Here is a 15,248-nt window from a genome sequence, read left to right as displayed (position 1 = left end):
GGGGAATGCGGTCGCTCTTGGCGCTCTTTCGCTCGGGAGCGGACTTCTTCGTTGCATTTCACCGATCACAAGTGATAATGAAGGGACCACGTAAACCAACAGTACAATAAAAGTTTGATGTTTAATATATACACGATGTTTCACACTCTTTATATCATGTACTGGGCGCATTTCACGGAAGAGTTTCACGGTTTACACATGATTCCCTCCGTAGCTTCGCCCCACTCATCATCATTTACCCCGTGGATATGCTGTGATTTTTCTTCTTTTCCTGGCCTCGTTTTCTGACTTCGTCGGTGTTCTTCTCTCTCCTTTTTTTTTCTTTTCCCCTTTTCTTTCTTTTTCTCGTAATCTATCTCCCCCACTCTCTCAAATGTCCTTGAAGGCGAGAGAGCGACGCGGCAAGAAGCACGACAGAACTTCGACATCAGTTTTAACTCATCCCCCGAGGAAGGGAGGGCCCCTCCCGAAACTGTTGGGAATTACATATTTATATCATTGTTGACAACGCCTCCGTTGTATTATACCCATATATATATATATATATATATATATATATATATATATATATATATATATATATATATATATATATATATATATATATATATGCAGGGCGTGCCAGCTATCTTTAGCCAAGTGTCAAGAAATACAATATTAGAGGCAGACGAGGGAAATCAGTTGCAAATTGCTGACAGCCACCTTGCGCACTACAGACAATCTTTAGGGGCGTAGCTCCTCTTAGTCTAACCTTGTCACGTCTCCGTTGTCCGGCGTATCTCCCGGCAGCCGGCAGTAAACGGCAATATCTGTCCGGTGGTGGTGGCGTGCGGCGTGACCACCCTTACTGCGCATGCGCATACCCTCTCCACTCACCTCCTCCACTCCCCCTCACCATTCCCCATGTCCTCTAATCCTCTCCCCTTTCCCCTCCACTCACCCTCTCACCTTCCCCTCTCCACTTCCCCTCTCCCCATCCCCTCTCCACTTCCCCTCTCCCCTCCCCCTTTAAACTCTTCCTCTGAAACGCGGGCTAGACATGCCGAAATTCTCTCCTGCGCAACGCCGCGATGAGCTCGAGCGCATGCGCGTCCCCTCCCCTTCTCTCTCCATTCCTACGCTGCCCCCCTCTCGCCCGCCTGTCGACCGCGTTCCCCGCTCGCCCTGTGAGAATTAACGGCCAGGCTAGATGGAAGATACGACGCGCGTAGCGTCGCTCTTCGCGTTCCACGACGCGAGGTCGGTAGCATGCCCAACGAACGCCAACGGAACGCGATCGTGCAAGTGCTCCGGCTTCGCATCGCCTCATGGTCCTCCTACGGTCCCCCCCCCCCCCATCTTGCCTCGCGGCGCAGCGGCGCCGACGCAGGCAGCGTCGCGAGGCAGCGTCGCGGCAGCGTCTTGATTGAAAAAACCGACCGCTCGCGCTGCACAACCGTTCACTGACCACCCCGTATATATAGGCACTGGATTTTGACCTCCAAGGTAGTGCGTGTGTGCGATTTCTCCTGTGCGTGATTAAACAATGAAAATTCACAGCGTACATGTAAAATTAAAGTGAGCTGCAAGTCGTCATAACTCTCATCGAACCTTTAGTATAAACGCGCCCGATCTCACGGCGGTGATGATGTACTGGGCAGAATTCACGGAAGATTCACGGTTTACCGATGAACCTCCGCAGCTTCGCCCACTCATCATAATTCACTCCGTGGATATGCTGCGATTTTTTTGTTTTGTAATTAACAAATTTTTTAATCATGATTATTTAACTAAATTGCAAAATATTGACTTTAGGCAAGAAATGTTGCTCGCAAAGTTCGAGAGCGTCTTCGACAACCCCAACTGCGTTATTTGCGATAAAGAACGTCTCACGTATACCATTCTTTCCAAGCTGCAAAGAAAGCCCGCGAAATACAAAATGAACCACGTGACTTGCGCATTCTCGTGCCGCGAAAATGCTGCTCTCAGCCGTGCTTTCAGCCAACGAAATCAGCTGCGGCTGCGACTCGCCGCCTCCGTCGCAGCGGTAGGCCGATAAGTTAACGGTGGTTTCTTGGCCCGCGCTCGCTACAACTTGCACCGTCACGCGCCAACTGGCTGGCAACGGGCCAAGAAACCATCGCCCAGGCCCGTGGCCAGAGGGGTGGGAGGCCCTAGGGGCCCGGGCCTCCCCCGAAATTTTTGTGAAGTAGGTGTTTTTACCAAAAATAAATAATACAAATAAGTGGTTTTCTCATAAAGTCAAAGTCATCAGCAACTGCCCCCCCCCCCCCGAAAAAAGTTCTTGGCTACGGGCCTGCCATCGCCCACTTATCGGCCTACCGCTGCAACGGATCCGGCGAGTCCTGGCCGCAGCTGATTTCGTTCGCTGAAACCACGACTGAGGCAGCATTTCGCGGGCTTTCTTTGCAGCTTTTAAAAAAATGGTATACGTGAGAATTTCTTCATCGCATATGCAGTTGGGGTTTCCGAAGACGCTGTCGAACTTTGCAAGTCGCATTTCTTGCCTAAAGTCAATATTTGGCAATTTAGTTAAATAATCCCAATTAACAAATTAGTTAATGACTAAGCAGAAAATTGTCTGTAGTACGCAAGGTGACTCTCAGTAATTTGCAACTGATTTCACTCGCCTGCCTCTAATATTGTATTTTTAACCCTTGGCTAAAGATAGCTGGGGCTGTCATATATGTGTATATATATATGACACATGAAGCCAAGGCAAGCGAAGCCGACGAGGAAGAGGTGAGCGCGTGCAGTAGAATAAAAGTATGGCGTATGAGCCAGGGCACGTCTCCTATTCATAGCGTCACGCGAGTCGACAAGATGAAGATCTGCCAGCCGACTCATCACCAGCAAAGCCATCAGCAATACACCTTGACCACATGCCGACCACCGAGCCTGCTGCACAGAGCTTCATGGCTGCATCATCCGCTGACCTTGACATCCCCAAGTACACCGGATCAGTGGACGATGGACCCGTACAGGACTGGTTCGACCTATCCGAGTTCCACGCTACCGCTGCATCATGGTCGGAACGGGAGATGGCCGATTTTACCTCACACACATCTTCCAAAACAATGAATCATGGAACAAAATCACAGAAGAAATGATCACCCGATTTAGAGACTACAGTGAAGATTCGTCTGCAATCCACCATCTAGAGAAATTTCAACTACGCCATCACAGTCCACGCTCTTTTCCCAAAAGACCTAGCCGTCCATCAGGTTTCCTTTCTGCACGAAGCTCGTCATTTATGTCTTCACTCCACCATATGGCACGGGGCGTTACTGAAGCACCCGATGCCTTTGATTCTTCGCCTCGCATACGTAGCCCACCGCCTGGTCTTCCTTCACGCGGCTCTTCAGTTGCTCCTAACGCTTACCGCGTGCCTCATGAGGTCGCTGCGTTCACGGTAAGCGAGCTGAAGCATTGGGAGAATACCCAACGACCTCAGCATGAACCCAAGAGGTGCCTTTGGCCGCAAGGCTCTACTTCAATAGTTCCACAGTGTTGCCAAAATTCGCAACTGGAATCTGATCAAGCCATCTCCGCTGCGGTATCGCCACCCAGTGCTGATGCACCCGTGAGTCGAATCGATACAAAAGGCTTGGATGTATCAAACCTCACAGGCAGCTGTGAGTCAGAAGTGTCCGTAATGAACGACATCGCAGAAGCCTCTGAAGAGCTTTCTAGCAATGACGGCGCTCTATCTACGGTGCCCGACAAGCATCAGAACAGCCCACTGTGCATTGCCTACATAGTGGGCACCACATCATCTTACGAGGAAAATCTAACTCATGTTCCTAATAGGAGTCCACACAAGCAACTTCCGCAACATAAGGAATTGCAACAAAGGCAACTCCACGAATATCAGCCAACACAACAAAGACTCCAACAAAGGCAACGACGAGTAAAAACTTCATCGGAAGCTCACTTACGGATTGAAGGACGTCCGAAGACAAGATCATTGATCCAAAGGAAAATTGGAGGTGTAAGGCATCTGCCTATACACCGCCAGAGACATCTGCACCACAGAAAGCGCCAAAAAAGGCACAAAGCAATCAGTTGTACTCCACAAGAACATCGACGTCGTCCTGTCAGCTTCGGTCAACGAACACGCAATCGGAAGGCACGCAGTGTGTATAAGCCACGACAAGGACCCCAACGCCTACATCTGAACTGCCGATGCTGCAAGGTCTCCCATCCGTGTTCGTTTTTCACGGGAGCCGAAGCTGTGTTTTCATCAGCATCCAGATGCCGGAGAAGCCTATGTCATCTGCTGTGGGACAGCCTCGCCCACCAGAGCTGTGCTAGACATCACCGGACTGCTGAACCGTGTTTCATCGTTCGGGCAAGGTCATTGAACTCAATAGGCACAATGAAATAGTGAGGTTTTTTTTAACACGAAAGTGTTTTATGCCGGGGTCCACCAAGACAGCAATGACGCATTTCCGTCACGGAAATGACGTCGAAAAAAGGTACACGATCAGATGACAAAGAAAAAAGTTCCATCAACGGGCATCGAGCCCATCACCGCTCGGACCACAACAGCAGATGCCGGGCACGCTATCCATTGTGCCACGGTCACAGACTCTGGAGGCTTTACAAACGCGCCTTTTATATCTACCACTCTCCCGGTCGGCGCGGTGGTGTTGCCCTCTGGGAGCGGCAACGCAATGTAATTCATCATTACTGTGGCCTCCGCGATTAGTACCTGCAACGCGTTACACGTTCGTACCATTCGGCGCGTTTTCATTATAAGTGCAATTTTGTCAATGCCTTAACACACCGCGAGGTGGCGACCTTAACACAAGCGTCGTAAAAGCGTCGGCCTCGCGCATAGCATCACGCTAATCAAACCAAAAATAGCTCTGCGACGCGCGCCTGCCTCACCTGGCTGTAACGGCGCGTTCCCCGCCTACGCGCTCGTCCCGAGAGAAATTGCTACTGGGGCGGCACGACGCACTTTGCGTTTCCCTCTAGTGCGGCCGTGGTGATTTTAACATGCCGCTGGATGGCGACCAAGTTCTGCGTCCAATATGCGACGCTCTTCTGGCTATCACAACTCGTTCTCTGATTACGCTTTCCCCGTTAACTACTACAGCTACCACAAGGATGTATTTAATCGTTGAACACGGAAGTTAGTCGTCGGCATGGAGATGTAGCACCAAGCATCAAAGCGGGTGCATCCACGTTAAACGGTGTTATAGGTGCCAGACATCAATATACATTGTGCAAACTCTCTTATATCAATGCACAGTAAACATTCAGTTACTTCTACAGGCCACGTTTTACTTTCGTATTATTCCGATTCCTATGGCGCAGGGATCAACCATGTTTTTTTCTGGTACTTGCTGTTCGTAAATCGCGCACTCCTACTGGGGGAGGGGGAATCGTGTGACACATGAAGCCATGGCAGGAGAAGCCGACGAGGAAGAAGTGAGCGCGTGCAGTAGAATAAAGGTATAAAGTAGAATAAAGGTAGAATAAAGGTATATATATATATATATATATATATATATATATTGTCAAGACGTTTATTAGCGGGCACTCGGCGACGGCGACAGTCACAGCGGGGCCGACTCTCTGCACGAGGGGCGTGCTCTCAGAGAAGAGGACGACCCACTAAAAGGCGCTCAGAGGACGACCCATTACTGAGTAGGAACGCTTCGCTACAATTACCCCGGGTGCGAAAAGGGAGCCGCCTGGCGACCTAGCAGCTTGTCACTATGAGCGGGTCATGGTAGGGCTTCAGGCGAGCCCTCGACGACGCATGTCCGAAGATGGGTCGATGGGTTCGATCAGGTAGTTGACCGGGGATGTGCGTTCGACGACACGGTAGGGGCCTTCGTATTTGGGCAGTAGTTTGGAAGAGAGGGCAGTTGCAGTGGTAGGGAACGAGAGCCATACGAGCGCTCCAGGAAGGAACGTGGGCGCAGAACTGGTGGTGTCCCCGCGAATGCTTTTCTGCCGCTCTTGGTTATGCGTAGTAAAGGCCTTGGAGAGCTCGCTACACTCCTCAGCAAGTCTGGCTGTGGCAGAAATAGGCGCACATTCAGATCGATCCAGCTTGTAGGGTAGGATTGTGTCGATTGTGGGCGACGGGTGCCTGCCATACAGTAAGAAAAAGGGTGAGAAGCCAGTAGTGCTCTGAGGGGCGGTATTGTAGGCGTACGTGACGAAGGGCAGAATGGCATCCCAATTTGTGTGGTCGGCGGCGACGTACATCGAGAGCATGTCGCCGAGCGTGCGCTTGAAGCGTTCGGTGAGGCCATTCGTCTGCGGGTGGTAAGCAGTAGTTTTGCGGTGAACAACGTTGCACTCTTTGAGAATGGCTTCGACGACTTCCGACAAGAAGACACGGTCTCGATCACTGAGCAACTCCTGGGGTGGACCGTGACGCAGCATGAGTCGGTGGAGCAGGAAGGAGGCTACATCGCGCGCTGTAGCCTCAGGGAGGGCGGCAGTTTCAGCGTATCGCGTGAGGTGGTCCACAGCGACGATGGCCCAGCGGTTACCAGCGGACTTCAGAGGAAGTGGCCCGTACAAATCGATGCCAACGCGCCCAAACGGTCTGTCAGGGCAAGGTAGAGGTTGCAGAACTGCCGGCGACAGGTGCGCTGAAGTTTTGCGGCGCTGACAATTGATGCAGGAGCGAACGAACTTCTGCACGTAGCGGTACATCCCTCGCCAAAAGTACCGTTGGCGAATGCGGTGGTAGGTTTTCCATACCCCAGAGTGTGCACACTGCGGATCAGAGTGGAACGACTCGCATATGTCAGAACGCAGACTGCGGGATATTACTAGTAGCCACTGGCGGCCGTCGCCGTTGTAATTGCGTCGGTGGAGCAGGCCGTCGCGAAGGGTGAAATGGGGGGCTTGACGACGCAACGCGCGAGTGGATGGTGTGGCCGATGGATCAGTCAACAAGTGTATTAGTGAGGCAATCCATTGATCCTTGCGCTGTTCGGTAGCGATGGTGTGAATGTCGATGGAAGAAACGACAAAGTGAGACGCTGAGCTGTGGGCATTGTCGTCAGGCAATGGAGAGCGCGACAGGGCGTCGGCGTCAGCATGCTGGCGTCCGTTGCGGTACAGCACGCGGATGTCGTAGTTTTGCAGGCGAAGTGCCCAACGGGCGAGACGGCCTGAGGGATCCTTCAATGACGACAACCAGCACAGTGCATGATGGTCGGTGATGACATGAAATGGGCCACCATACAATAAGGTCGGAACTTGTAAGGGCCCAAATGATTGCCAGGCATTCTTTCTCCGTGACAGTGTAGTTGGTCTCGGCTTTAGTAAGCGTACGACTCGCATATGCGACGACATATTCCGGGAACCCAGGTTTACGCTGCGCAGGGACAGCACCGAGGCCAACACCGCTGGCGTCCATATGTACCTCTGTAGGGGCTGTAGGGTCGTAGTGGGGTAGAATGGGTGGATACGTCAACAAACGACGGAGATTTGCGAAAGCGTCGTCGCACTCTGACGACCACGAATTGAGGGGCCCGTTACTTCCAAGGAGCTCCGTCAGTGGTGATATAATAGTCGCGAAGTTGTGGTCCGCACTCACACTAGGCATGCGCGACTCTCCTCCTTCCCTCTCTCCAACAGCTGCGCGTTACTCTCTCCACTTTTCTACCAGCACCTGCTTGCGCTTCTCCTGCGTTCTCGCGTCTTCTCTCAAGGCGCATACGCTACTCTCCTCCTCTAGTCTCCTCTCCTTCAAATGACAGAGCACTGCGCGTTTAGTCCAGCGCTTGCTTCGGTTGACTCCTCTGAAATGCGGGTTCGACATGCCGAAATTCTCTCCTGCGCAGCGCCGCGATGAGGGCAAGCACATTGCGTGCCCTCCCCCTCTCTCTCCTCTCCTACGCCGCCACTTTCTCGCGCGCCTGTCGACGTTCCCCGCACGCCCTGTGAGAATTAACGGCCAGGCTAGAGGGAAGACACGGCGCGAGGGCGGTAGCATGCCCAGCGAACGCCAATGGAACGCGATCGTGCAAGTGCTCCGGCTTCGCATCGCCTCATGGTCCCCTTTAGCGGGAGATGGTGTAATTTTTTTTCTTGTTATTTGACGATGTTGCGCAACCCCCTAAGCAATACCCTCCAACAGAAGGCCTTTAGGGTATACTGAAATAAACATTTTCATAATCAGACGTCTAAAGCGGAAGGCCTTGTACCAGAATGTCTACGTTGAAGACACCGGTTGCGTCAGCGTGGGGCCACCAGATAATTGCCGTCAGCATGAGTTGAACAATGCCGACAAAATGTCGGATATTTGGAAACGGAACCGTTCTTTGCAAGGCGCTAGCTGGAACAGGACTCTCCGGACACACAGCTTCAACGCCAACGTCATGGCGACGCTAAGGTAACGTCATTGCAAGATCTTGCAAGAAATGAAGCTCGACACTTTCAGACCAAAGCAACCCGTCCAAACTAAAGCAGTCGTTCTGAACTTGTCCTCCTACTGTGCCTGAATCCACACAAGGGAATGAATTTCAACAGTGACATTTCACGCAACCCGACGAGAGTGATCTGCACTATGGAACTTTCCATCACTCATGTTGCTCCCCAAGTAACAGACGACCCGTGCTACTGGTGTTCTCTGAAGCGGCGCACGCACTGCCTTCTAGCCCGGCTCTCACCACCTGCGAAACAAGCCATCCGGAACAATACCTGCATTGTCATTCTGATGGAAATCTGCCGGCTAACTAACTTAATGAAGTGGCTGACTGGGCTAGTTGGTTGTGCATACTTAGGGTTAACAGCGCAAAAAATAACACACGGCGGACAGCGCTTGTCTCGTCTATTTCCTGTCCGCCGTGTGTTATTTCTTGCGCTGTTAACCCTAAGGCTAACTAACGGTTTACTACGTCATATTTTACTATAAAAGGCGACCTGCGGCTCTTGCCGGCTTTAGTGTGACCAAGAAATCTGCACGGGTGCCGAAACGTCTATCGTGTGTTTTTATTTTAACATTGACCGTAACATCGTCATCGTCATGTTACCTGGCCAGACGAACTTTCTTCTATCTCTTGACTACGTGCGAGGCTCATGTGATCGGGGACGCGTGGAAGCTGTGCATTCATTGCTCCACGAAATTAACGCCGTTATCGACACTGCAGGAATAAAAAAGAAAGCGCGCGAAAAATCTGAATGATCAGCGTTAGCTGCTTTGGTTATTTAGCATATTTTTCTGCGTGAACGAAAGGCAAACATTAAAAAGGACAGTGATTTCACATATACCGTATTTCATGAAAATAGTGCACATCTCATCCTCTTCCTTTGCCAAACTAGAAATTTCGACACACCCTTGGGACCTGTTAGTACAGCATCTCGGCAACATGGAATCAAACAATCAATATTCAAAGAAAGTGAAACATTGCGCTGCGCACATTACTCAAGGTAGCGCAGCACTGGCACAAACAGCACGGGCTACAACTCAAGCAAAAATTTTTTTTGTGTACGTGCACGTTGTGTACGTTGTGTACGTGTGTACGTGTTCGTTGCCTTTTGTGCGCTGCCTATTCGAGAATCATGGCTCACCAACTAGTCCATCAGTACATTTTAAGAAAATTCCAGCGTTTCGAGCGCCTTCCAGTGCGCCCAAGCGTCCGGTGCGTCCTAGCATTTTCCAAGTGAGCTCACCCAAGTGCCATATGAGCGTGCACCAGAGTTCCCAGTGCGATCCAGGGTAAAAAAAAAACAAAAAAAAACGTACTGTATTCATGCTGGAGGCACTGGAACGGCGCTGGTTTTTGCGAGTGGGTAAAAAACACTAAACGCCACTCTCACTTGTCTAGTACGTACGGAGATTTCTGCTGAAGAAACGCCTACTGCCATCGCCATAAGATGCAAAAAAAAAAAAACACTGCCCAGACACGGTAAAACCATGAAACGTGCGGCGCCGGTGATAATCACGCGCTGAGATCTAACGCCGCAATTAAGAGAGACGTACTTCAAACTTTGCGTTTGGTGGCTTAAAGGATAAGGATTTTATGGCTGCGGCGGGTATCATCCCTAGCTACGTATTCTGACAAAACCTGAAGAGGAACCATTCGGATGCTAGCGCCGCTTCTTATTAGTTACGGCGCACTCATGGACCGCCAAATTTTTTCACCTCCAAGCCATATACAGGTTCAATGTGAAAATACTTGCACGCACCTGCTGAGTGGTGTTTCGTACAACTGCACTACACATGTAAGTGGTTCAATGTCGCACAGCGTGTTCTAGCAGTGATGAGGTGTAATGTGATGTGACACACGTTGCACGGGAACCGTGTAGCTTCTGACATTTAACATTAATTCAACGCCCTCATCATCATGCATCAGTGCTCACCTAGTTACGCAAGACTCCACCATGTCACAGGCCATGAGCTTTAGCCGCTGCTCGAGGTGCTTGGCAAATACCTCATCGGGCCAGTGTAAGTCTCGGATGAAACACTGCAGTGCGTCCAGCTTCCAGAACAACTCCTCGGAGGATGGGCAACCATTGCTGCGAACATATCAACTAATTAACTGCAATACATTACAAGAGGCACGCACATCTAAACAACACTGACCGACTCATCAAGAACGGAGGTAGGACGTGCAGAAAACAGATAATCAAATAACGCCTGCGTCATACTGTATTTATGAGGCACTCGAAGCAGTGCACAATCGATACACCCACTTCATCATGCGTATCTCGGATCGAACTGCGAGTATCGCTTTATTAACAAACTCACTTGCCTCGTTTGTACTTTCTCAAGCAGCCACGCATCTCACACAGCACACTCTCACAACTGAACTCTTCACTTCTTTCAGAACGATCCTGCACGACGTGTGTCAGCCCATCGCAACAAACACCATAAAGCGCACACAGTCTCGACAATTCAATCCACGAACATCTCACGACTGCAGTAAACCACACGCACCCTGTAATCTTCAGCAATGCATCACGCGAGCTTTACCAGCAATCACTAGCCTACGTTGCCAGACTCCATACCTAAACTTTCATTTGCACAGAGCTGGTTTGGCAGCTTCCCCTAATTGTTCTTTTTGCGGAGCACATGAGGCAACAAAACATTATCTCATTCACTGTAATGGATACTGTACCTTGCGCAAATTTACTCCAGGCACCATGTTCCGACTCCCTAGATTAGATTTAAGTGCACCAAATGTACTTCCTTTCGGGGCTTTGTCTCTTGCATACAGTGACGGGAAAATTGACGATGGCCCGCATGAGTATCTTAAAGGTTCACAGTGATTTAGGCTATAAAATCAATCTTTACTGCTGTTTTTCTACTTTTCGAAATTACGTTATTATTATATTTTTATTCAAATTCTGCGCTACATTCCTTATATTATATTCTATTATTCTATTCTAAATATTTTTTGTTTCATTTTTACCTATTTCATGTGAAATAAAAAAAATTTAAGCTTTATTTAGGAATTATATTAAACTATCCGGTTCATGGCCAATCCCCCAGCGTGGGTGTGTGCCAGAGTTTCTAGAATCTACTCTACTCTACGCTACTCTAATGCCATCACCATCTTTCTCTGTGTTGCAGTATCCGTATGCTTCGCCCTAAAACCTTTATTAGCGCTGTTATCATCGCCTTAATATGTGCTTCACGTAAAGCAAGTCTCTCGCATATAAATTTACTCCAACGTGCCCTGGGAATGTACGCATTCTCAGTGGACATACAGTATCTATATTATTCCCTACCTCAAGAAGATTTGGCCACCGTGGTGCAAGACGGCATAGAGGAGCTAGGAATCGTCCGCTTTCAGAACGCTATTGGGACCAGTGCCTCCAATTTCATGAACCTGCTGCGCCTCTACCTTAGTTGCACGGTTGTCAAGCACAATGAGCAATGGTTTGTGCAAAAAAACGGGGTGTGTATAGGTTCCCGCATTGCCCCTATTTTAAGTGATTTGCTACTGGCACACTACAATAGACAGCTCTCGGACCACCTGGTATCAGTTGGCTCAACCAAAGTGTTTCGCTACGTGGACGATTTTTTGGTTCTGTTCAGCGCTAATTCGGAGGACACCCTCGCACGTGTGCAGCTGATTTTCTGTGCCTTCCAGTCTATCTTCCGAGGCCTTCACGAAAGAGAGCCCAGTCGACGGCTGTATCCGTTTTCTCGACCTTGAGCTCCGCCTCAGGCAAAACCTGCTGGGCGTACGCACCGCGCTCAAAGAATCAGCTTTTGCCATTTTCCTCGGCCCCCTCAAGAATCGTCAAACGAGCCACTGCACTTGGAGCCCTGAAGAATTCTCTCACCCGCTCCTGCCGCCACGAAGTCAACCGCAGCTTTTGCAAGCAAATGGAGCGCCTCAAAATAGGTGGTTTTCCGGAACCTCTTCTCTCGTCGTTGGCAGAAGTTCCACTTCAGGAGCTCAAGTCGCCCAAGGCTCGGCCCGAACTTGACAAGTCTAAGTTAGCGGTCATCCCGTATGGTTTCCCATCGAATCAAAAAGGCGGCAGAACGTACCGGTGTGCAGGTCGTGTTTTCGGGCCCCCGTAAACTGGGGTCTTTGTGCAAACGTGTGAACGGAACCCACTGTGACCACGATCCCTGCAGGAAGAACCACGTGTCGCCTCTAGTGGAATGCCAAAGTGGTGTAGTGTATGAAATTCCCACCACTTGCGGCGGGACGTACGTCGGCCAGACCGGACGATGCCCAAACGACCGCCTGCGGGAACATGCGAAGAACGTGAGGAATAGGCACGGCAGTAATCTTGCGATCCACTCTGCGAAATTCGGATGCGCACCTCTGCTTCAAGACGCCAAGGTACTACGCAAGTACAATGACAATCGCGCTCGAGAAATTTTCGAGACTTTCACGATGATGCGCAAAGGCTCAGTGTGTGTTAGCGCGCCGTCACTCACCCTGTATGACAAGGAATACAGTTTCCTACAGCAATCTTAACTACCTACACGCTTGTTTTTAGTACCTCGTGCATCAGCATCCATCTCCCTCCCTCTATCTTCCCCCCTCCCCTTCCTTTCTTTCATAAGCTATATATTTGTGCACGCACAATAAAAGCTTTGTTGGCAGTCAGCGCCTGTGCTCGTTTGATGTTTCTTCTGTCCATGTCTAAATAAGCGCTGTGTTTTTAAGACAAATATATACATTGTACAGGTGTTTATTTCATACGATTGAGAGGAGCGTCAAAGCAATTCACGGCTTCCACGAGTACGAGCGGCCATGGTGTTGGTGGCGATCATTCGCGTCTTCTTCGCTACAATTACTCTCGATAACGAAAGCCAAGCCTAACAGCTAGCCACTGCATCACGGTACGTCTCGAGGCGCTCCCCGTGCAACAGAAGTCTACGGGACCTGGGCTTTACTGCAATTCTGCTCTATTCGTACTATCAGCGTCAAATCATACCCGAACAGAGGCAAGCATTCGCAGCGATATAGTGCGCGCCATACAGCTATCACCATGGGCAGGCGCGCATATATGCGCTGTGCTGCCGAACCGAATGCGCACGCGTGTCCATGGTGATGACTGGACTTCGCGACTAGGAAGAATGTTTGCCGCTGTTCGGGTTTCATTTGACGCCGATAGTACGTTAGTTGACGCCGATAGTACTGTTAGTCACAGGAACTACTACAGGGATATAATTGCACATAAGGCACATAAATGGAGGGTACGTTCCCAGACAAAGCGCAAAGATAGCTTTCGCAAAGATTTCGCATCCCGCCACTTTCGCTTGAGGGTGCACAACGTCTTGTCCACGACGAGGCAGGCCCGAATAGGGTTGTTCGATAAGACTGTTCAAGTGAAATGCGCGTTCGACAATGCGGCAAGGGCCTTCATACTAGGGCAGCCGCTTTGACGCGAGACTAGGTGCGATAGACTGGACGACAAGCTTTCAGGAGGAGCTGTGGGAGCAAAACGCACGCAACACTGACCTCGATGACGTTTTGCGGCCAAAAACTGTGCAGGCCTCGCACAGTTCCGACTCGTATGCGGCTCTTGCCTCGCAAACTGCAGCGATCAGTTTCCTTCTTCCGTAGTAGGTCGGCGACGGATGGGTGAGAGTGAGCGTCGTCGATGAGACCGGCGGCTGGCGTGCGGTCTTTGATAGTCAACGGTGTACCAAAACGCATTGTTGCACCGAAACTACTTCCAAGCGGTCTTTGGTGCCTTCATGTGCCGCTGTCGTGGCGCGCCCAAGCGAGCTCCTATTATCATCCCGTGGCGCGCTCTCCCTGAAGTTCGGTTTCGCCAGAAGGGCGAAGCAATGAAAGCGATAGCAAGAAGTTGCGATGTTATACGAAGTAAGCCTAGCTCACTCTCTTGGATCCGATCTCGCTGGTGCAAAACGCTGGTGCAGGGAATGCGGCCGCTCCAGGGAGCGAAGCGTTTCTTTTTTTTTTCTGTTTTTGTTGTCACAGTGCGAAGTAAGCGGGTCGTTTGCTGATGTCTGCCGAGCGTCAGGGTTAGCGACCACGCCCTTATGATCGATGTTCGCAGTGCGCTGCTCGAGCGACGCAGTCCCCTTCTCCCGCCATCCCCTGGCGTCCCTTACGAAAGACGGGTGGGGCGTTTCCTCTCTGCTTGAGCAGCAATCGACAGCAGGCATCACATCCGGGGCGCTGCTATCGCATGCACCTTTTGTGCGGCGATGACCGGTTCGCTTCATCTGTGCTTCAGCCGCATTCGTCTCAGCACTTGCATGCTTTTACTCGCGCATGGAACATATGATGCGTGGAGCGATGTTATCGACTTGTGCTTCATACGAAAAATGACGGCGGCGGCAAAAACTCGCTCAGTGTCCATATAATTTCTATTGCAATAAAAGAGAACATTTCAGTTCTCTCGTCTTCTCATTCGTACGTGTCAGCAGTTGTGTTTTGGTATTGTGAATATTTAAAAAAATTATGTCAAGTGTACTCAGGTTTAGCTACGCAGTGCATTGCTTATGCCCATTTCCTTTTCGGTTCTCGGGTCGGCAGTGGTGCTTTAATGACGGGAGGATAAGGTTTTCGAGCGCAACTCTTAGGCGTCGGTTCCTCCGTGGAGCGGCGTTGCCGTGGGCGTTACAAGCGTCGGCGTCACCGATAGAGCGAACGAGGACGAAAGAGAGAGAGCGCGAAGTCTGTCGATATCACGAGCCACCGAACCTCGCTTTCTTCCTCCGTCACACGCGCTGGCCCTTCGGTCGGAGCACGTGCGTGTGCAGAGTTGGCACGTGCACTGCGGTTGGCTTCGCTTGTCCTAACGGGGCTTTCACTTGGCTC

General features: G+C 50.6%; 1 protein-coding gene across 3 annotated transcripts in view; it reads right to left on the bottom strand.

Annotated features, from left to right (window-relative positions):
- Positions 1 to 15,248, bottom strand: part of LOC119372450 (calcium-dependent secretion activator) — a 1,123,203-nt gene that overhangs the window by 309,994 nt on the left and 797,961 nt on the right. For all 3 annotated transcript variants that reach the window (XM_049419575.1, XM_049419577.1, XM_049419576.1), the window contains one exon: positions 10,345 to 10,500. In XM_049419575.1, the coding sequence (XP_049275532.1) occupies positions 10,345 to 10,500 (156 nt within the window). The remainder of the gene's footprint in view (positions 1 to 10,344; positions 10,501 to 15,248) is intronic.

This window comes from Rhipicephalus sanguineus, chromosome 10 (genome assembly GCF_013339695.2).
Source record: "Rhipicephalus sanguineus isolate Rsan-2018 chromosome 10, BIME_Rsan_1.4, whole genome shotgun sequence".
Classification (NCBI taxonomy): domain Eukaryota; kingdom Metazoa; phylum Arthropoda; class Arachnida; order Ixodida; family Ixodidae; genus Rhipicephalus; species Rhipicephalus sanguineus.
This window is presented reverse-complemented; position numbering and strand designations above follow the sequence as displayed.